The 21433-nt window shown below is 41.0% G+C and overlaps 4 protein-coding genes across 6 annotated transcripts in view; 2 read left to right on the top strand and 2 right to left on the bottom strand.

The window, feature by feature from the left end:
- Positions 1 to 18: 18 nt before the first annotated feature.
- mok (MOK protein kinase) lies at positions 19 to 5544 on the top strand (the record flags this gene model as incomplete). 2 transcript variants are annotated; one of them, XM_079692660.1, is made up of 12 exons in its annotated part: positions 19 to 277; positions 1547 to 1661; positions 1985 to 2074; positions 2166 to 2236; positions 2354 to 2432; positions 2529 to 2577; positions 2664 to 2842; positions 3080 to 3181; positions 3305 to 3478; positions 3611 to 3770; positions 4055 to 4252; positions 4366 to 5544. In XM_079692660.1, the coding sequence occupies 12 exons, from the start codon at positions 19 to 21 to the stop codon at positions 4441 to 4443; spliced, it is 1554 nt and encodes a 517-aa protein (XP_079548786.1). In that variant the 3' UTR covers positions 4444 to 5544. The 2 variants fall into 2 exon arrangements, with proteins under 2 accessions (XP_079548786.1, XP_079548787.1); XM_079692661.1 differs by lacking the exon at positions 19 to 277 and adding an exon at positions 480 to 688.
- A 569-nt stretch (positions 5545 to 6113) lies between these two features.
- wdr20a (WD repeat domain 20a) lies at positions 6114 to 12444 on the bottom strand. The gene is made up of 4 exons (XM_079691795.1): positions 12040 to 12444; positions 10022 to 10204; positions 8291 to 9664; positions 6114 to 7182 (listed from the first exon to the last, which is right to left on the bottom strand). The coding sequence occupies exons 1-4, from the start codon at positions 12301 to 12303 to the stop codon at positions 7129 to 7131; spliced, it is 1875 nt and encodes a 624-aa protein (XP_079547921.1). The 5' UTR covers positions 12304 to 12444; the 3' UTR covers positions 6114 to 7128.
- A 314-nt stretch (positions 12445 to 12758) lies between these two features.
- Positions 12759 to 15067, top strand: LOC307045830 (uncharacterized protein). Of its 2 annotated transcripts, none has more exons than XM_079691796.1 (5): positions 12759 to 12934; positions 13197 to 13252; positions 13384 to 13455; positions 13661 to 13753; positions 13851 to 15067. In XM_079691796.1, the coding sequence occupies exons 2-5, from the start codon at positions 13202 to 13204 to the stop codon at positions 14502 to 14504; spliced, it is 870 nt and encodes a 289-aa protein (XP_079547922.1). In that variant the 5' UTR covers positions 12759 to 12934; positions 13197 to 13201; the 3' UTR covers positions 14505 to 15067. The 2 variants fall into 2 exon arrangements, with proteins under 2 accessions (XP_079547922.1, XP_079547923.1); XM_079691797.1 differs by having other exon boundaries at positions 12763 to 12934; positions 13387 to 13455; positions 13851 to 15066.
- Positions 15068 to 18206: 3139 nt separating this feature from the next.
- The window catches only part of dync1h1 (dynein, cytoplasmic 1, heavy chain 1), a 28184-nt gene continuing 24957 nt past the window's right edge, over positions 18207 to 21433 (bottom strand). Inside the window, exons 73-78 of the mRNA XM_079691426.1 lie at positions 20253 to 20461; positions 19848 to 20001; positions 19463 to 19605; positions 19176 to 19344; positions 18770 to 18894; positions 18207 to 18634 (exon numbers count right to left, since the gene is read on the bottom strand). Coding sequence (XP_079547552.1) covers positions 18506 to 18634; positions 18770 to 18894; positions 19176 to 19344; positions 19463 to 19605; positions 19848 to 20001; positions 20253 to 20461 — 929 coding nt within the window. The 3' untranslated portion in view covers positions 18207 to 18505. The remainder of the gene's footprint in view (positions 18635 to 18769; positions 18895 to 19175; positions 19345 to 19462; positions 19606 to 19847; positions 20002 to 20252; positions 20462 to 21433) is intronic.

The following is a 21433-nucleotide window of genomic DNA, read 5'->3' as shown; positions in this document are numbered from 1 at the left end:
CGTTATGCTTTGACATGAATGCAGTTGACCTGTGATGCTTTTGTAGGGACTCGTTATTACAAAACTAATGGTAGGCTCTTTAGCAATAAAAGTGCAATTCTAATGATGCACTACTCAAACTGGCTTATTGGCCTGAAAAACCGGGCAAGCCTTCGAAATGCACGAAGAACACCACCTAACATCGACTGGGGAAATGTGGTCGACTTGCAGAACAATAACCCCCAGCCTAAGCAGAAGATACACGGGGTTACGGCCACCAACCATCTCTGGAAAAAAGGTAAGGAGGTGAATTAGGGTTGATATAAACACCGTGGTTTAAAAAAGTGGGCCTGAAGCAAGACAAAGCTCGACTGGTATTTTTTGTCATGCTCGGGAGGATATAGTGTGTTGTTTCTTTAATTCTGGATATTTTAAACGGTACCGCCAGAGAGAGGCAAACCGTTTCCAGTTTCCTCCTCAGGTCAGAGTGGAGGGCGAAGGCGTGCTCCGTTACCAAGGCGACGGTCAGCTAACAGGGCTTGCTAGCGGGGCTAGGCTAATACCCGTAATGCGAGCTTCGTGTTCTTTTGTCACCTCGATGCGCAGGAAAACAATAATTTTCAACCTTTACGTTGACATGTTCTGTCCGGATACGTATGTTAGGGATAATCGACTTACTTGTGGCGGATAAGACACAAAGGAATGAATTGTAAGTGGTGAGATACCTAACGGCTGAGCAGCGGGATGACAGGTCTGACAGGTCGTTGAGGGTCCTCTTCACAAAGATAACCTATGTTTTTGTTTTACGCTTAGTTTCTAGTTTTTTTTCAGTAGATGTTTCCGAAAATGTTGACCACTGTGGACGTGATGTTTTCGGTACCTGACCTTACCTTTCAATGGTCAAAGGTCAATGACTGAATTCCAGTTGTTTTTTTCAGTTGTTGTACAGTTCAATTAGTTTGCGTTTAGTTTGAGGGACAGTCATCTTTAAACAATAATGATTGTGATTTTTCAATTGTTTATGGAACATAAGCCAGTATACCTGTTACCTTCAACTGAACATTAGATTCAGATGTTATGGTTTTGTTTGAATTAAGTTAAATGTAACCGGGGGCTTTAGCAGACATATGATAACTGAGTTGCACATGATTAGTTGTTGCATGTTGTGTATTGTTGGGTTGTAACTGAATACATTATGCTCAGGTACTTTTAGATCTATCAATGTTATGCTACTTTATATTTCCACATGTTGTCCTTTAAGTAAATATGTATGATTGTGTACCTGTGCTTGACAAATTATTTTTAATGCAATACTTTTACTTGTAACAGTGTATTTGTACTGCTATTTTTACTTAAGGAATATATCTGCATACTTCTAGAGTAGACTGTCTTGTATCTATCTAATTATTTTTGACAGAATGACCCTTCATTGAATGTACTTCTGAAGTGATTAGAGGATTAGTCAAACTTCAGAAGATTAAAGAAACCATTTTCCCCATAAATATAATGTAGAATATAAAGACAATGTTTTCTTTAAGTGTCTATTCTTATTTCTATTGTCTTGCAGGCTACAAAACAATCAAGAAAATCGGGGAGGGGACATTTTCCGAGGTGGTGAAAACTCAGAGCCTGAAAGATGGGAAGTTCTACGCATGTAAAACCATGAAGCAGACAATCAACAGGTATGTACTCTGCAACAAAAAGGTGTCCTTTAACAATACTCTGTTGTGTATGGACACTTGTAACTGGAGTCATCAGCTTGACAACCCCTTCGCCTTAAGTATTCTTTTAGATGTCAGCTTATCCGTCTTTGACCTTGTACTATGAGGTAACAATAGACATCTTGAAATGTGAGTTGGCTGTTATCACAAACTGTGCCCTTTAAATCGGTTCCCTCCTCTTGTGTGTTACAATGCCAATAAACAGCACATATGTAATTGTACTACACAAATAACAGCAATTTACTGTATGTACACTTATATGCCATATCTTCACTGTCATCAAGTCTGGAGCAGGCCAATAACCTGCGGGAAGTCCAGGCAATGAAGAGACTGAGCCCACATGCAAATATCATCCAGCTACATGAGCTGATTTTGTGAGTATACTAAGTGGTGTAGATTGTGTTAGTGTATTGCCTCAGGCATATTTCATGCTGTATGTCATATTCATCTAATGCTATTTTTCAGTGACAAAGAAACTGGAACTGTGTCTTTGATTTGTGAGCTGATGGAGATGAACATCTATGAGTTAATTCAAGGTATGTCTGCAAGTAGGAGCATATCAAAAATCACAAAATGGAAACTTGAAGTTGAACACAAGTATTTCTGTAAACTATGTATGGATTTTTGGCTCATGAGTTATTCATTTCTTACAGGGAGAAAAATGCCACTGCCTGACAATACAATAAAGAACTACATGTACCAGCTTTGCAAGTCACTTGAACATATACACAGGTAGTTATGAAAAAGCTTCAGTTCATGTAATGTTGTTAATTAAAACGCTCGTAACTGTTTTTAAATAGTTTTTCCCATCTTCCTTTTTTTCCCAAGCTGTGGGATATTTCACAGAGATGTGAAGCCAGAAAACATTCTCATCAAAGTAAGATACAGTTTTATTTAGCTTTACTTAAACATAGCAGTGGTATTCTATGTTTTTATCATTAAAAATGCTTTTTACAATTGCAGCAAAATGGTCTGAAGCTTGGCGACTTTGGCTCATGTCGCAGTGTTTACTCCAAGCCCCCCCACACCGAGTACATCTCCACACGCTGGTACAGAGCCCCAGAGTGCCTCCTCACTGACGGCTACTACGGCTTGAAGATGGACATGTGGAGCGCTGGTTGTGTCTTCTATGAGATCATGAGGTAGCCTATCACTGCAGGGGAAGGGCATTTCTCTAATGCCTAGGACAACAGTTTGAGAGTCAAAAAGACAGAATAGGAACACTCATAAGATTATACACGACAATGTTATCAATGCCTGCCTTTAGTTGTTCACATTCTAATAGATTGAGCCTGTCTGCAGCCACGAGCATAAACAAATATCAAACAAATGCTATGTAAATAGTTTGGTTGTGACAATCAGATACCTGCGTGTTTCAGCTTGAATCCTCTCTTCCCTGGAACCAATGAGTTGGACCAGGTTGCCAAGATCCATGACGTGTTGGGGACACCGGAAGAAAGTATCCTCCAGAAGTTAAAGCAGTAGGTGTTCCTCTTTAAATGTGTAATTTGAAGGGTGTGTGTCATTGTTACAGTAGCTGCAGACACACACCTTGATTTGCTTAATAAACAAAAAGCTTATCATGCTTTCTTAATTTCTGGCAGGTCTCGAACTATGCAATTCAACTTCCCTCCTAAAAAAGGCAGCGGTATCTCACGGTTACTCCCTCACTGCCCGGCTCCAGCTTTGTCACTTCTCTATCAGATGCTCGCATATGACTCTGATGAACGCATCACTGCAGAAACAGCCCTGCGGCACACATACTTTAGGGAAATCAGGTAAACCATGCAAATTAGGAATTATTTCATCACCTTAAGATGACAACGTTTCAAATCGGAGACAACATACTTTTAAATGCTCATGTCCTGACACTTGTAATAGAAGTCTTCCTTGCTCAATTTTTTCCCCAGGCTGGCAGAGAAGAAAGCCGAGACGCTTCACCGAGTTTCTGGGACTATGGATGAACTAGACAGTAGTGGGACGTACAACTCCTTAGATCACATCTGGCGTCCAACCAGACTCGGCAAACAGCTGAGGGGAAGACACACAAGGCAAACCCCTTTGATAAGCGTAAGTCAGAGTTTAGGGAGAGAGACCCTTCAATTGATTCTGACAGCAAATGGCAAACCTGTATTAAATATATATATATAAAGTAAAATGTGGATTTGAATGTTTCCTTCTCTACTTTTCTAAAAATAAAGACCGTGTTATGTAAGCTAAATAGCCAAGAGGAAAGCCAAAAATGACCAGTTAATGAAAAATGATACATTTGTGGATTGATTTCGACTAATGTAAGTTATCGGAAATATGAATACAACTGCTTTGTTTTCATGCGATACTTCCACCCTCTCCAGCACAACATGAAGCATGTAGCAGAGCCTCTCATCCGACGGAACATCCCTCATTACCCCGCAGAGCTGCCCAAGCTCAACATGGTAGTACCAGGACCACAGATGTCTTTCCCTGTCTCCACTCTGCCTGCGTTTACCGTCACCCACAGAGGCACACTGCCAACCATCCCATCTAAAAAGTGCCAGACGAGGTTGTCCAAGGTGAACACAGGAGTGCTGCACAGATATCAGGCTTTTTACATTAGTCATTTAATGTACCTTGGTAGTTCTTTCAGTTTTATTTGGCATTCACGCTACATTTCCTTTCTCCACAGCCCAGGGATGAGTCGCATCGTGCTGCTTTCAAGACCTACTGCATTCCACCTCTGGATAGGAAACATGGAGGCTGCTGAGAGCCAAAACACTTCCAACGTTTTATTCAAATTTGCCTCTTTAAACAGGACGGGTCAGTACTGTCAAACACATCGTTGAGAGGACAATGTTTGAACAGGCCTGATGTTGAAATCTTGAAAGAAAACAAACATGTTTCACAAGACGATGCAACAAAGACCGCCAAGCCTGTCGTCATAGCAGCTAGGATAGCTACATTAAAGCGTTCAACCCCCACTGTAAGAAGTTCAGTGTGATATCTTCACAAACAATATTAGAGGTCAATACTGTCGTTTTGTCATGACCTCAGTGTTACCTGAACTGGTAAGTGGTTACATGTTTACAAGTGTAAAAACATATTTTTTCTTATGATCTTATTACACAAGCTAAGCAATTTGAAAAACATAGACCGCTTGCTGTTTGAAAGATTTGACCAGGTCCTCGGATAGAATATGGGAACATTTGAAAACTACGCTGCAGTATGTTAATGTCCAGAGTGAGTCCACACCTAAATCCAATCTGGAATTTGTGCCAGGACTTTGATCAAACACTACACAGTGACTTATTAATCAGCTGTGATTCAAAGTGGTAAAGCAATAAATAGGAAAAACTCCAAGTGCAGGGTTGAATACCTTTTTTATAGGCACTGTATACTTGTGAGTGTTTCTTTCTTAATAGCTGTGAATAAACTCCTCCGAATTAACTAATGTTAGGGCAACAGTCTTCCTGTGCAAAAGGTTAAAGGGAAAACCATTTACTTTAAGTGCTTCACATTTATCCTTAGCAACAGTATTGTATATTAAAAGGGCACATCACTTAATCAAAACTAATGTAAATAAAAGCCTGCCGTGGGTCACAAAGCAGACTTGGAACAACTGAAAACAAACTATTCACCCTTTGAATCACCTATGTATGTGAAGACATCTGTATTTTATATGGACTTAAGAAAGTTCCGAATTTTTTTTCAGTTTAGTTTAGAATGTAACTCAGCCAGAACCTTCACTGAAGCAGTGTGGCTATAAACATGTTATTTAGAGCTGTGAGCTCAGTACAATGGACTGGGACTCAGTCTGCACTTTGTTGGTTATTGTGATGTATAACCAGAGTAAAGAAGTTTACCGTCATTTGTATGTCGTCATTAAACCACAATACATATACCTAATTGTCTTAGTTTACAACTCAAATCTTAATCAAAAATGTTGAGGAAAAAAATGGTGAGAATCTTTTTTTTAATAATATATAAGAAAGTGGGAAATGTAAACTTCTATCAACTTCAAAAATATATTTGCTTCACAGCTAGCCTAAAGTTAGTTTGTTGAAATCTTCTTAGCATTATCAATAGCTGGTTATCATACACACATATACAAGTACATGAATACTGCAGTAGTGTGAAAAAGGCAAGAATCCTTGTTGGAAGTTCTTTTTCCTAAATTATTCATGTAGCTTTTGGGACATTTCTTTAAAAAAAAAACGGAGGATTTAAACTCCATGTTACATTCACAGTGATATTCTGTTAATGAGGCATAAGGCGAGCTCAAAACAAGTCTTCCTGAGATTCACTCGTCTCAGCTTCAGAGACTTCCAGACCTGACAGCTGCTTGGGCATTTTGACAATAAAAACAATTTTCAAACATTACAGTGTTGTTGTGTAAACACAGCACACATGGGTGAACAAAAAATGAACAGAAAACAATGTATTCAAGATTATTTTAATATTATTAATATGTATACTTTAGGCTTTAGAAATATAACTATCAATGAGAAAACTTCCACTGGAATAATGGTAGTTTGCTTAGGCCCCCAACAAATCAATTAATTACAATATACACATTATGATACAGAGCAGATTTGAATCTGAAATAATATTAAAATAAATGCTCAATAGATAGAAAGGTTTTAATAGTTCTTTTTTTATGATTTTTCTTCACCTACTGTTATTAGCCATCTGTGAGCACACCCAAAAAAGTAAAGCCACCTTCTTCTACTAAACTAATTTAAGTGCAAATAATTTGTTTTCCTTAAAAAGACTATGATTGCAGCATCCAACTTTATAGATTCAGATTTCAAGACTGAGGATGTTAACGCCGAGTGCGACAAGGCAGTCCTCAACCCTTCTCTTTTGTTCCATTAGAGTAGTTATAAAAACAAACAACAAAATAACAAAATCAGTGCAAAGTCCTTGATGGGAAGATTCTATTTGAGAAAAGACAGAAGGGATGGGTCAATGTGGATGGATGCAACATTTTCGTATGCTCCCGCACGAAATGTCTGGTTCTTGTAACCCTGAGTAGGGATTGGGCTACAGTACAAGGTTAAAAAAAAAAAGATCCATTATGAAAATTAAATGAACTATCACTTTAATCTCAAGCCATAATTATCTGGTTTGCATCTCTCAGAGCCATAGGGGACAGTCTGATGAGATTTGACATGAAAGAAAGATTTTTTTAAAAACCTAAATAAAATGTGTTAAAACCTAAAACTCTAGACTAGAGAACATGATCGCATCAAGTCCACAATTGCACCACCACACATTTTCTTGCTTCATTCCTCCACTAGGTCAAGTGGGTGATAAACAAAAAAAATAGAAAAAGCCATTAACAAAATCAGGGGGGGGATTTAAAAGAAAAGGAAAACTTGCAATGCTTGCAGGGTGAAGAGCAGCATCAGACTCTGGGTTGCAGGTTTCTTTAGCAGCAGAAATATTGTGGCTATACTACTGTTCCACTGGGAGAGCTGGCTTGGTTTTGGGATGACAATAAACCCTGGAAAAAGGAAAACAAGGAGATTTGCATTGGGAAAGTTCACATACTGAAGCAAAAATCAAGCAACAAATAGCTCAATCAAAATGATCCTCTAGCTTCTTCCTTCCATACCCCAGTCCCCTGCATTTAACTCAAAGCCTGTGTGCAGCAGTCAAAGTGGAGAAGAGTATACAGTGCAAAACTAACGGTGTCTTTTAACAGGTTTGCTTGAGCAAGGCACTTCTTATATAAAATGACCAGGTCAATTTCCAAAGGCTTTTTTTTTTTAAAAACCTCTTGATCTGACCTTCAAGGGAATTGTTGTCCTTTTAATTTACACAGGGCAATCTTGCCAAACTGTTAAGTATCATACTTTTATAACATAGTATTATTCAGAATGTATAACTTCTACCAAAGTTTTCCAGGATCAAATTTGTTCAATTTTCACAGGACACTAATGTTCTTGTTTTTACTTATTAGACTTTTCATGGCGCCTGTTAATGTAGAAACAATCTAAATGGACAAACTAGCCGTGTGTACGTTCCAGATCCATATCGTCACGTGCCTTTTTCTGGCAAGGTCTCTCAAAAACCCAGACAACAGGGAAGTATACAATGGTGTATACACATTAAGCTGTAAGCATGCGAGGCACTGCAGAGATTCTTGTGGCGCATAGAGAGCCATTTGCATAAAGCTAAAATGCGAGCGTGTATGCAGATAACTTCTTGGCTATGCTGCTTTGCGTTGTGGGATGATTAGGATGAACCAATGAACACACTTCATATGGATTAAAGTCCCCTCACAGGTCTACACAGTAAATCAGAATGCATTATATAACCAGACTAATATTTCCATAGCAGTGGTTATATCTGAAACGTAATAGGTTTTTAAATTGGAAAGCAGATTTACATTTTTAAAAAGTGATATGTTACTTGCCTGCCTGAAGAGAGTGACAATCTGACTATAAAAGATAAAAATGGTATTTCCAAATGTCCATACTTTTATTTTATGCTTATCAGAAAATGTATTTTTTTTGTCTTGATTTTTTTTTATTACAGCCCACCAACCGATTTTAGCACAGCTTATGATTGAAAGACACTTCACATTTCCTAGATTAAAAAGAACTTACCACTTTGCCTGGCCTCGCCCATGTGCAAATAAATCCTTCCTGACAAGCAGTCACTAAACAGTCCTCTAAAAATATGAGTACAGTCAGTCTCTCGTGTGCGATCTTTTTACAGATGAGGGGCTCGAGGAGGGGCACATCCTCCATGCGCGGGCACAGCAGAGTGCCCAGAGTCTTAGCAGGGTCTGTTTTGGTTTTTGTGAGCAGGTTGAGCTTGTCACTGCTCTTGCTGCTGATGTGGCCCATGCTGTGGTTGCGTTTGTGGTCCTTCTCGTGGTGGCGTTCCTTCCGATCATGGAGTGACAGCGTGGCAAATTTACTCACACCTGTAGCAATGGCACTGTCCATTATACCACTCCCGATGCCGCCACCACTGCTGGCTTTGTTGGTGTTGTTTGTCGTTGTTGTTGTTGTTGTTGTTGTTGTGGTGGTGGTGGTGGTGGTGCCGGCTGAATGGGGTAGGCTGTTGGAGCGTGGTAATGTAGTGGAGAGGGAGTTAATGCCAGGAGTATTGGCACCACTGTTGTTTCCATTAGTAGTGTTACTAGAGGCGTTAGCGATTATTGTAGCACCCGCAGGGGGGCTGGTAGCATTCATCACGTTAGTGTGTGTCCGTGTCCTTGAGAGTGGAAGATGGGGGAAAAGGATGTCCTCAGTGAGGTCCCATAGGCACAGCTGAGTGTCCTGGCCCACTGAGCCAAACCGGTAGGTGACGCTAACAGGCCGGCTGTCCGTCGAGTTGCGCTTGGAGAGTCGAGACTGCGTACTGTTGGCCCGGTCTCGTCCGAAGTGGATCATCTGATCCTGGAAGTCCTCATCGCTGCCACTGAACTCCATCGGGTCACTCTCTTCCACGCTGGTGGTGTAATGGTCAAACGCCACCACACTGACCCACGACTTGTGCCCATGACCTCGGGCGATGACTCTGCAGTCCAAAAACGACCACACGGTCACTAAATCGTCCTCTCCGCCTGCAACTATGTACTTTCCATCAGGGCTCCAGCACACACACAACAAGCCACCAAAGTAGCTCTTCATGGTGCCATGAAGCTCCACCGCATCAAAGTTGAAGACTCGTAGGAAGCCGTCTTGGCTAACACAGCCTAGGAACTTCCCATCCGGAGAGAAGGCAAACTCATTTAGAGCCCCCTCCCCCACTGCCCATTTAAGGAGAGGGTTCCGCGTGGATTTACTCTTACATGTGTGTACAGAGTAGTTCTCTCCCTGTTTAAGCACCTGATAGTGTGGTGCCGTGGTGCCACAAGTATGCTCCACATTGTATAGATACATATTCCCACTGGAATGGGAGACCAGAAACAGGCTCTCAGAGCCTGGCACCCACTTCACGCATGTTACTCTGGTCTTGTCTATTAGTCTCTGACAGGAGGGAGCGATGGTTGAGTTTGAGAGGCAGATGGGGGAAAAAAGAGAAGGGAGAAGGGGAGAGGAAAGCAAATAATGTCAGCACAGTATCAGCAATCAATCAAACATGTTGAAAGTGTGACAATTTTGGGGAACAGAAAATACAAAAAGTAATAAAAAAGTACATAAAAGCTTTGGGAAATATTTGAACACATTACACTTTTTGTCATTCACAACAATAAATTGTCATAGGAAGACTGAAGAGTGTACTTCAAGGATACTTTTTGTTCATCTATTTAGGGAAACATTTTCCACACAACTCAACTAACTAAACTAACTAAATAATGTAACCTCTGTCCATCAGATGCTTACCTCTTCATTGAAGAGCTTGCTTGTCTCCTTCTTGATGGGGTCAATAAGCTGTACCTGTCCTGCTGAGAAACCCACCAGCAAGGACACACTCTCTGCTGTGGCTGTGAGGTGGTTGAAGTCATGACAGGTGGGCTGCGTTCCCTTGTAGATGCGCTTGTCTATGGGCTTGCTCAGGTCAGCAGCCTGAAGAAAGAAAGTGCGCATGACATGAAGTTAGAGCAGTAACTTTGAAAACCATCTAAAATTAGTCTATGGGCTTTGTTGTATGACAAAGGCTATTGTTGTCAAACTGTCAGAAAACATACCAGTGGAGAAAAGTTTGGATTTATACTTTTTCTACCTGTGCTTCATCTCAAAACACAGAAAATAGAATTTAAAAAAGGAACTGAAGGGACAAAGTTAATTATTTTAACCCGGTACATCTGATTACACTCTTGTTAGATAAAAGGTTCCTGCAACCAAGTTTAAGATGAATGACATCTGAACTCATCCATTTTTAAAAAGGTCAAACCGAACCTTTTTTGGTCACTGATTAACTGTTCTCTGTATTTGGATAGATGTTAGCAATCACACTGTATGATGTACACTTTGTTATGAATATCAGGAAACATTATTCTACTGCAATGAACAAAACACCTTGGGCATATACTGCACACAACCAGTTTTATTTATTAATGATTTACATTGCACACTAGGTGGAAGAGTGGAACATTCAAAAACCACCGAGTCATTATATTCCATTACTGGTGGATGTGATATTGAGTGTTTCTCTCTCACCTAAAAAAAATGCCAATGCTTTTAGGAAGTGCTTTGATTATTCACATTATCAGCAAAAAGAGTACATAAACATGCCATGTCAACAGTGCTAAGGAATACTTTGAAGGTCATGGATATACATTACAGTAAGAAAAAAAAAGCTGCTTATTTATACATTGTTTATACATCTTACTATTTGTTGCCTAAATGTATCTGCTGCAGCTGTACAATAATGTGTGATTGTTCCAACTTCTGGTAGTTTAGCCTTCAGCTAAATGCTGATTTACAGTGAAATAATGGCACACATGACAAGCACATGTCGCTGTGAATAATTAAAAAAAGGCCATGACACATTCCTTTTCGACACAAGTTAGAAATCAGCTGATTCCTGTCAATCTGTGATGTCAAGTCAGCTGTTAGCTAAACCACTTGATCTAAGGTTATTGACAAAATACAGGACTGCTTTGCGATTGTTAGTATTGTAATATACTAATAATAACAAACTATGTTAAAATACTGAAAGTGAACAATTATGTGATTTCCACTAGTCCTCCACCTTCTGTTTAACAACTAGCAGTATTTGTCAGGGGAAACCATCACCATACAGAGCTTCGAGAGATGTTTAAACCTAACAAATACAGATTACTACCACACTGTACACTCAACAATAACAGTCACAACTACATTAACTAGCTAACGTTAGCATTCCCCTACAAGCAGAGAAAGTCAGCCTAGTTTCATGACACATCCCCGAGCTAAAAGCTGAGTCAGTGCCATTAGTCAGAGGCTGACTGCAACGCTTAGCCTGCTAGCTGAATGAATGTCCTAAAACTGAATCGACATTATTTTTGATTTGTCGACACATGACAAAAGTCGTCGACAGGTGTTATGGGTGTCAACGCAAGAACTGTCACCACAAACTATACCAGAAATGCTAACCCTGATAACTTAAATCAAAAGCTCCACTTTAACCGACTGATCGTTATCAAATCCCACTTATAATACCATCCAACTAAAACCAAAACAGATTCCCGGACTGTTCACGGAATTTAGCCCCTGGCCTCGGGAGTAGCTGCTGCTAACGTTAGCTAAATTACGTTGGCTAGCTTCAGATTAGCTTCAAGCTAACAAGCTGCATGCTAATTTGAAAGTCAGGCACCTGTCAGAGTTATTTAATAAAGCCCACAAAAGTCCATATTTCAGCAACAGCTAGGCCAGAAATGAAGCTTTTCAACATGCAGTATCCCGGGTTGACGCGCTACCTTTCTTACGCCTTTGTAGATGTAGAAGTAGAGCTCACGGCCCACATTGAAACAGATCCTGTCGCCGTTTCCCGACTGATCGTTGACGTTAACGAAAGAGACCTTGACTGGGTTGGAGCCCTGTGAGTTGAAAGGCACCCTGTTGGGACGGCTGTATTCGGAGTGAGTGAGGAGCTTGTAGACACCTTCCCGAGTTGTGAACTGAGTTTTAATTTCGTTCATCTCCTTCCCTCCTCCCTCCGCCGCCATCTTTGAATTTAACATTCATCTCTTTCCCCTAGGCCGGATCTTACGCACAGGGAGCGGGCATTCCGACTCACCCGTTCCCCCAACGGTTCAGCGGGGAACTGGTGGAGGACTGTAGACTGAAGATATTTAATAACCAAGTTGCCACAGCTTTATAATTAATCAGAATTAAATTGTTCTGCAACAGTACACTAACTTTACATTTGATATTTTATTTTTAAATAAAAAATGTGTTGTTCAACTAAACCAACGTGGAGTAACTTTCTTGCACACGTTTTTGGGTCGGGAACTCTTTAGATCTAGATATTTGGTGAAACAAATATAAAAACAGACTGAAGGGTGGTTTACTCTTAACAGGGACCCATTTAAAGTTAATATATCGGCATTTTTGGTCTGTTATACAGCAGAAGCTGACTTAATTAGGAGAGCGATAAATCACCGGAAATATTATTTTGTTAAAATCTTGTAATGACCTGAATTTGGGAGCACATGGTTGCATGCGCCATATCAAAGACACCTGCTACTCTGCTGGTCAATTAATCAGCCATCTTCTTGTTCCAAACAACAAAGACATATTTTACGTGTTTTAATCTATCATGGTCAAAGAAGTACAAGTGCCAAAAAAGAAGACGTCAACTGTCATTTTCAGGTATAAATATTGGTTATTCTTTTGCAGAATTAAAACTCATCATACTTAAGTTGTATTTTGCAATACGAAGTGCATGCTAACGTTATTCATTCCATATTGTTTTTACTTTCTTCTTGTACATGATTTGGCACTGCATGCTGGGATTCTTTTATTTCTAAAACAATGAAATAAGAGTAGGCTACCGGTATTAACTTTTGTGGACCTTTGAATGTGGTTAAATGCAATATTGCTCTTACAAATTCATATTTGTCTCCCCAATTAGATCAAATGGAGAGACATGTGCCCAACAACATGGACCAGCTTGCCTACAAATACATGGTACAACTTAGCCATCACCATTTTGAGAGTGCTCTGGCCTATTTTTCAGTAGTTAAATAAAAAATCATTATAGCTACTGCTGTCTTACATTGACATAAATGTAGAATTGAGTGACCTCTGTTTTTTGTCAGGAGATGTGTAAAGTGTCCAGCTCTGATTCTGACTCCGAGATCAGTCCAAGGTTGTCGGACACCAGCACTATGGTAATACTTTACTTCACAATATTCACAATAACCACTTGGATAAGCTTTAGAATATATTAGGCCAAGTTACCAAATTTTCGGATATTTTCCACAATGAATTTTATTTTAAAATGGAGTTTATTGTACAGAAATGGAATGTTCTCCAAAAAGCATTGAGTTTTCATGTTTTGTCAGGGCAAAAAACAATGACTTTCTTGTTGAGCAGGGTTGTGTGAGCATCACACCAGAGAGTTTGACTTTTCGGCGGACATTGCCATTAACTCAAAAGCCTGCAGGAAGGTATGGCTGTTGCTCTTTGGTAAGCATTCCCCCTTGATTCAATTAAAGTATAGCTGCTACTACAAGGCCATGCTGCTGTCCTATTTGTTTATGAATAAATGCATGTTTGATTGCAGTTTTCGGACCCATATGATGGGAGCTCTGAGGATTCTGATGAGCCAAACATCAATGGGGGTGTCTCCTGCAGGCGATTCAAGCAGCAGGGAAAAGGTGGAGGAGGAGGCAGTCGGTTCTCGGGCAGGAGCAGAAGGTTTATCCTCAATCATCCTGCTTCTGTTTCCCTAAGGGATGTGGAGAAACATGGCATGAGAGATGCTGTATCAGACAACAATGTCCAGATGAAATGTGGGAGTGAGTCTGAGATGTGTGATGATTACATTTTGACCTCACACAGAGACGGGGATGGTGGTAGAGCTATTTCAGAGCAAATGGCCGAAGATTCAACAATGCAATCCCAAACCATGGATGTAGCTTTGCACTGTCAACTAGATGATTCCGGCTTTCATGCTACTAGATATTCCACGCCTCACATACCTGCACCTGTAACCCCAGCAGAAGTGAGTTTGTCCCAGGCGACAGATCTCTCCTCTGAGAGCTCCCCCTGCCCCTGTAACCTCAGGTCGCTTTACAAGAGAAAGCTGGGTTTCCCTGGAGCAGAAGTAGTTGAGCTGGGGCAAAGAAAGAAGCAGTGTGTTGTCAACATGGAGGACCAACAGGAAGAAAGGGAATCTGCATCTGAAACATGTTCGAGCCATCTTACCATGGACTGACACACTGAAGTACTGCAGTCATATCAGTGCCTTAAACAAGTTAAGGTAGAATGAAAGACTATAAATAGTTACTTGGCAATGCACTTTGTTTACTCATGTAAAAAGATCAGAGGATCTATATTTCTATCTCCAGTTATTTTGAGTGTGTGAAATCTGTCACATAATGTGTTGATTGTTCTTAGGCGGTCATTCTTTTTGTTGGGAGAATTACCATTGTAACGTGAGTCTCCATTATGGACTGAAAAATAACCTATGCACTGGCAATACATGTTCTGTATTTCTTCCATAGACCAATTAAAGAAAAAATAAGTTCTGTGAAAAAGACTTCAAATGTATTTGTTGTTTTCCCGCACAAAAGCTTAAAAAATATTTACTGCTAAAAAGTGGCATTCAGCAACCAAAGCTCCACTGAACTTTAACTAGTGGTGCCCTAATTAAAATGAAGTGTGAAATGACAAGCTGAAGTTTGATTTTCTAAAAATGTATCTCAATGATATCAAATATTTCCCAAGTATTCACTAGTTTCAATCATTGCTTTGAAGCCATTTCTGTTTAGTTTTTAGATAGGCACAAATGAAAAACTGAATATAGTTTAGTCTTGATAGTGTGATTTGTTTTGTCACATGTTAGATCCTAAATCTCATAACTTAAGGTTTGTTTCAGTCTTCTTTGTATTTTCCAATGGTAAAGTTTACTCTCCTTTTATCTACCTTTTTTTCTTGAGCAAAGACAAGTTCATCCATTACCTTACATTACATTGCATTTAGCTGACGCTTTTATCCAAAGCAACTTACAATAAGTGCGTTCGACCAACAAAATACAATTTTGAAGAAAACAGAATCATATAAGTACATCAGGTTTCATAGAGCTAAAACATTTCAAGTGCTACTCAACTGGCTTTAGATAAGCCAGTCCTTTATTAGTATATAAATGCTTTGTTAATAATTCTATCGCTCGAAGTGGAGTCTAAAGAGATGAGTTTTCAGTCTCCCCCGGAAGACGTGCAAGCTATCTGCTGTCCTGATTTCAATGGGGAGCTCATTCCACCATTTTGGAGCCAGGATAGCAAACCCACGTGTTTTTGCTGATGGGAACTTGTGTCCCCCTCGCAGTGCGGGTGCAGCGAGCTGTTTGGCCGATGCAGAGCGAAGTGCACGTGCTGGGGTGTACGGTTTAACCATGTCCTGGATGTAGGAAGGGCCAGATCCATTCACAGCATGGTACGCAAGTACCAGTGTCTTGAAGTGGATTCTAGCAGTTACCGGAAGCCAGTGAAGGGAGCGGAGGAGCGGCGTGGTGTGGGAGAATTTAGGAAGGTTGAAGACCAGACGAGCCGCTGCATTCTGGATGAGCTGCAGAGTTCGGATGGCACATGCAGGTAGACCAGCCAGGAGGGAGTTGCAGTAGTCTAGGCGTGAGATGACGAGAGCCTGGACCAGAACCTGCGCTGTTTTCTGGGTCAGCTGGGGACGTATCCTCCTGATGTTGTAAAGCGTGTATCTGCAGCAGCGTGTTGTTGTAGCGATGTTTGCAGTGAAGGACAGTTTGTTATCTAGGGTCACACCCAGATTCCTTGCAGTCTGAGTCGGGGAAACAACAGAGGGGCCGATGTTGATTGTTAGGTCAAGAGTGGGACAATCTTTTGCCGGAAGGAAAAGCAGTTCAGTCTTGTCAAGGTTGAGCTTGAGGTGGTGAGCAGACATCCACCGAGAGATGTCTGCTAGACAAGCAGAGATGCGTGCGACGACCTGGGTCTCTGAGCGGGGAAAGGACAGAATTAATTGGGTGTCGTCAGCGTAGCAGTGGTATGAAAAACCATGCAGGCTAATGATAGATCCGAGCGAGTTTGTGTACAGGGAGAAGAGTGGACCGAGAACAGAGCCTTGAGGGACCCCTGTAGTTAATTGACAAGGGTCGGACTCCGACCCTCTCCAAGTTACCCTGTAGGTGCAGTCTTTGAGGTATGAGGTGAGGAGGGAAAGTACAGAGTCTGAAACTCCAAGTTCTTGGAGAGTACGAAGGAGGATCTGATGATTCACCGTGTCGAATGCAGCAGACAGGTCCAGAAGGATGATGACAGAGGAGAGGGAGGCTGCTTTAGCCGTGTGCAGTTCCTCAGTGACAGCAAGGAGAGCAGTTTCTGTTGAGTTGCCTGCCTTGAAACCAGACTGGTGCAGATCCAGAAGGTTGTTCTGATGGAGATAACAGGAGAGTTGTTTAAAGACTGCGCGTTCAAGTGTTTTAGACAGGAATGGGAGGAGAAAGACAGGCCTGTAGTTTATAACATCGGACAGGTTGAGAGTGGGTTTCTTTAGCAGAGGGTTTACTCTTGAGACTGTTTGGAAAGTGACCAGAAGTTAGAGAAGTGTTGATGAAATGGGTGAGAAACGGTAGAATATCAGGAGCGATAGTCTGAAGGAGGTTTGAGGGGATAGGGTCAATAGGATAGGAGGGGATAGGAGGACAGGTGGTAGGACGGGCAGAGGTAATGAGGGTAAGAACCTCACTTGGAGAGAGAGGGGAGAAGGAGGTTAGTAGGTGGGTCTGGTGACCCAGCGGTGAGTAAAGGTGAGTCAGAAAAAGAAGAGCGAATATCATCAACCTTTTTTTCAAAGTGGTTAACAAAGTCACTTGACAGAAGGGAGGAGGGGGAAGGGGCTTTGGGGGGGGGGGGGTTCCAAGAGGGTGGAGAAGATGGAAAATATTTTTTTGGGATTGGAATAGGAAGATTGGATCTTATCTTGAAAGAAAGTGCATCCAAACCAACAGGTAAGGCAAGGCAAGTTTATTTATATAGCACTTTTCAACACAAGGCAATTAAAAGTGCTTTACAAAAAATGAAAGACATTAAGAAAATGGAATTTAAAATCAGTCATGAAAAAGAAAAGCTAATCAAATAAACATTAAAAGAAAAAATACATGGATAAAAGTTACAGTGCAGTCTAAGATATGAAAAGTTCAATTAAAAGCAGCGACAAAAAGAAAAGTCTCCAGCCTGGATTTAAAAGTAGTCAGAGTTGCAGCGGACCTGCAGGTTTCTGGGAGTTTGTTCCAGATATTTGGAGCATAATAACTGAACGCTGCTTTACCATGTTTAGTTCTGACTCTGGGGACAAAAAGCTGACCAGTCCCTGAAGACCTGAGAGATCTGGATGGTTCATAATTTAGCAGGAGGTCAGAATTGTATTTTGGGCCGAAACCATTTAGTGCTTTATAAACAGCAGCAGTATTTTGAAATCTATTCTTTGACACACAGGAAGCCAGTGTAAAGACTTCAGAACTGGACTGATGTGATACACTTTCTTAGTGTTAGTGAGGAGTCTAGCAGCGGCGTTCTGAATCACTTGCAGATTTGTTAGTGAGACCGGTGAAGACACCATTGCAGTAGTCGAGTCTACTGAAGATAAAAGGTGGCAGTAATCCACTGAAAACTTTATATTTGACCTTATCCTACTCTGGTTAGCTTGGCCTTCTGTATAATTTCTGATATTGACTAGGATATAATGAGGTCTAGCAAATACAAAAATGTTGTATTGTACTTTAATGAAGTTAATATAGAAGCGATTGGGTAAATTATGTGAAGCTGTCAACCATTTCATTTGGCTAAGCCTATTTTATAAACGACAAGGGAAATTCCCCCCATGTTGACTTTTAAAGTCATCCGTTTCCCCATTTGTGTCCAATTTATCATCACAGACAACATTGAAGTCATTAAAGCATTTTATTTGATTCCAACATACTTTATTCAATCTAAAAACATACAGTTTCCTTCATAAAAACTAACTTTCAACTTTCCTTTTCAACATTTCATCTCCTCTTCATTTACCATCTGACAACTTCTCTCTTTACCTTCCAAAACCTCCACAATTTATTTTAACTACGTTTTATATTGGAATGCAACAGGCTACAAACTACTTTCTAAATGGTGGTTAATAAGCAACACATGTAAGGGATTATGTGTGGTTTAATAATCAAGACGCTGGTCTTGAGGAATGTTCCATCTACTCGGTGCACAGGACAGCAACTCCACGCTCATAGAAGCTGTGTGGATCTTCTTTGGTGGCGATGTCAAAGTCCACGGTGAAGATGAGATCAGACCTTGTGAAGTTCAGGTACACAGGAAGACACACCTGCAAGAGAAATACAAATAAATGAGGAGATGGCCAAAATCATTTCAGTAAGACATATTTTCCTAAATAGTATCTCTGCATGGATTATTTGATAAAAACGAAGCTATTTATTGTGTAAAAACATCTTGTTCGTACCATGTGTCTCTTCTCAGCGCTGTATTGCTTGATCCAGTGGAGCTGAGTGAGAGGCAGCTCAGTGGAGATGGTGGTGGACAGAGACAGCTTGTTGTTGGCACAAGTAGCTCCCTGCAGTTTCAGACCTGAGAGAAACAATTAAATGTTCCACATTTGAACAACATTTAAAAAATGTCCAATAAATAATAGAACAGTACCTACATTTTCAAAAGTTGAGTAAGTATTTGCCACACTCAGAAATAAGGCTCCATATAGAGCTGGATAATGGTAAAATACTTAGTAACTGATCAAACTTTTCAGTCAAAAAATATCTGTATGTAATAAATGTTGTACCTAGATGCAAATGATTACATTCACACTATGGGTACATGCTGCTAAATAAATAGTTTGACCCTGCTTGTCTTACCTTTGATGCCGAAGCTGCAGGCGTCCAGGGCAGCACCCTGGGCGGTGGTGACAGTGACCTCCAGGCACAGCTCCTCCAGAGACCAGCTGTTAGCTTGGGCCACATACTGCCGTGTAGCGGTGATGTAAGCTTCCGGCACAAACAGGCTGCCGAGGCACACGTGGATGTTCTGCAGAAGGAGAAACATAATATTACTGTAAGTGGCTCTGTCGATGTTTAAGGAATCTAACATGACATTCATATACAGGTTGTTTGATACTGTGCACCAACAGTTAACCAAACAGTACCTTCAGTTCCTTTGCACCCCCACTGGCAGCACCCTGGGAGATCTGCTGCAGCTGTTTGATTCGCTCACTGAAGTCTGCCACCCACTGGATCACCGTCATGGAGGCTGGAACTGTGTAGCGACACCAGCTGCGAGGGAGGATGCCTGGGGAAAAGAAGAGAGGGTGTATACCAGTTATTCTCTCCAAGTACAAGCGGTTTAAAGACATCTTGTTGGTCAAAACAACCAATGATTTTTAAGTGCACAATGTGGAGCTGCAATAGGAGTCTAACAAATACAAATAAAAGCTGTAGCCCTAAAAAAAAGTTAAATTGCCATGTTCATTGATCTCAATAAAGCAACTTTAAAGAAAAATGGTTACAAATGAGTGAGAAGGAAGATTTTACCTTTAACTAGTTCGCTAATGAGTGAGCGCAGGTCGTTAGTCTGCTTCTTCTTGCCCTCACACACTTGCACCACATCGGTCAGATCCTGGCGGACCTCCTGCAGCATCTTGCCGCCCATCTTCACCTCACGCTCAAAGAAGCGGAACAGTGGGTCCTGGTGTTTGGGCAAAGAGGAAATCAAATCAAATACAGAAGAAAAGCAAGTGCATGTTCATCTGTTGAAATTCAAACCTGTGCTTTCGTTTCAGTTCACCTCATGAGTATAACACATTTTAAACAAAACAACGGATCTACATAACAGTAATTGCAGAGGATGTTGTACAGCTTCTTGTTTAAAACATAATATTACAGGTACGTCTCCAGAAGTCTGCTTGCCAACAACCTTCCTCCTGTCTCTGCCTTTACCTTGATGTTCTCCACTGTGCGTTTCAGTGGATTGACAGATTGGGGCACCAGCTGCAGCCAGTTGCAGGCGGTGGTGTGGAGGATCCTCATCCAGGCCGGCTGGGCATCAGATGTGGAAGAAGTGCGCTCCTTTATCTCCGTGTCGTAGGCAAGGTCGTCCTCATCCTCCAACATCTGCATTTTCAGCATCTTACCCATCATGTCAATGCCTGCGCAGCCAGGTGGAGGGAGCGGGGAAGGAGGTGGAAGACAAGGCCATGGTGGGAGGTAGGGAGAGAAGAAATTAATAGTGGAACCAAGAAACAAACAGCTTACCTCGAGGAAGTGTTAATAAAGATTTGTTTGTATAAACAAGGGAGTTGTGGGAGACAGAAACAAATAAGGACAACACTGAGCAGGACAAAAGACACAAGGCTTCAGGCAATATTCACATTCAATTGTACCATTTAACAGTTTCCAGGTGGACGAATTAAGCACTTTCATGAATAACTGGATATGTAAAAGAAATACATGTAAAACACTATAGGGTAACGGGCCGGAGAGAGAATCTAAAGGGGCAGGATTGAGGGTGGAGATGAGGTGGAGAGGGGGGAGGATTTGGCAGCTGGGATTGTGGAAATCAAATCTGACAAAGTAGGGAGGGAAGGGGGCTGTGATTGAGGGGATGGGGAGGAGTGAGGTTGTTTAAATCCTAATCTCAAGGTGGGGAGTGGATACACATTTCAGGAAAGCAACATGATGGCTGTGAAATACAGCTGCTGGAGGGTGAGGACACACACACACCCTTCCTTTGGGCAGAACACCTTTTAAAGTACGATGGCTACGAGTACTGCTAGGCTAGACTACACAGCTGATCTGTAGGACTACAATATACAAGACTCTGGGTTCCCTTCTGAAACATCACATTTAAGGAATTTCCACAACTAGCTTTAAATTAAAATAATACCAAAATAACTTCCATTTCTATTCTTGCAAAAATTATGAATTCAAGCCTTCCCAATGACCCATATCTTTTTATCTCCATTTTCATATAGCCTTCAACGCCTTTTATTCTCTATCAAACTTGCTTTCATGGATTTCAAGGACCTGTGGGAATGAGAAACTGAAACTAGGAGCTACTTGGGATGCCATGGAAAACTAATTGGTGAAGTGAATCCATGAGAAGATGAGAGATTAGTAAG

This window comes from Notothenia rossii (genome assembly GCF_949606895.1).
Source record: "Notothenia rossii genome assembly, chromosome: 7".
Lineage (NCBI taxonomy): Eukaryota > Metazoa > Chordata > Actinopteri > Perciformes > Nototheniidae > Notothenia > Notothenia rossii.
This window is presented reverse-complemented; position numbering and strand designations above follow the sequence as displayed.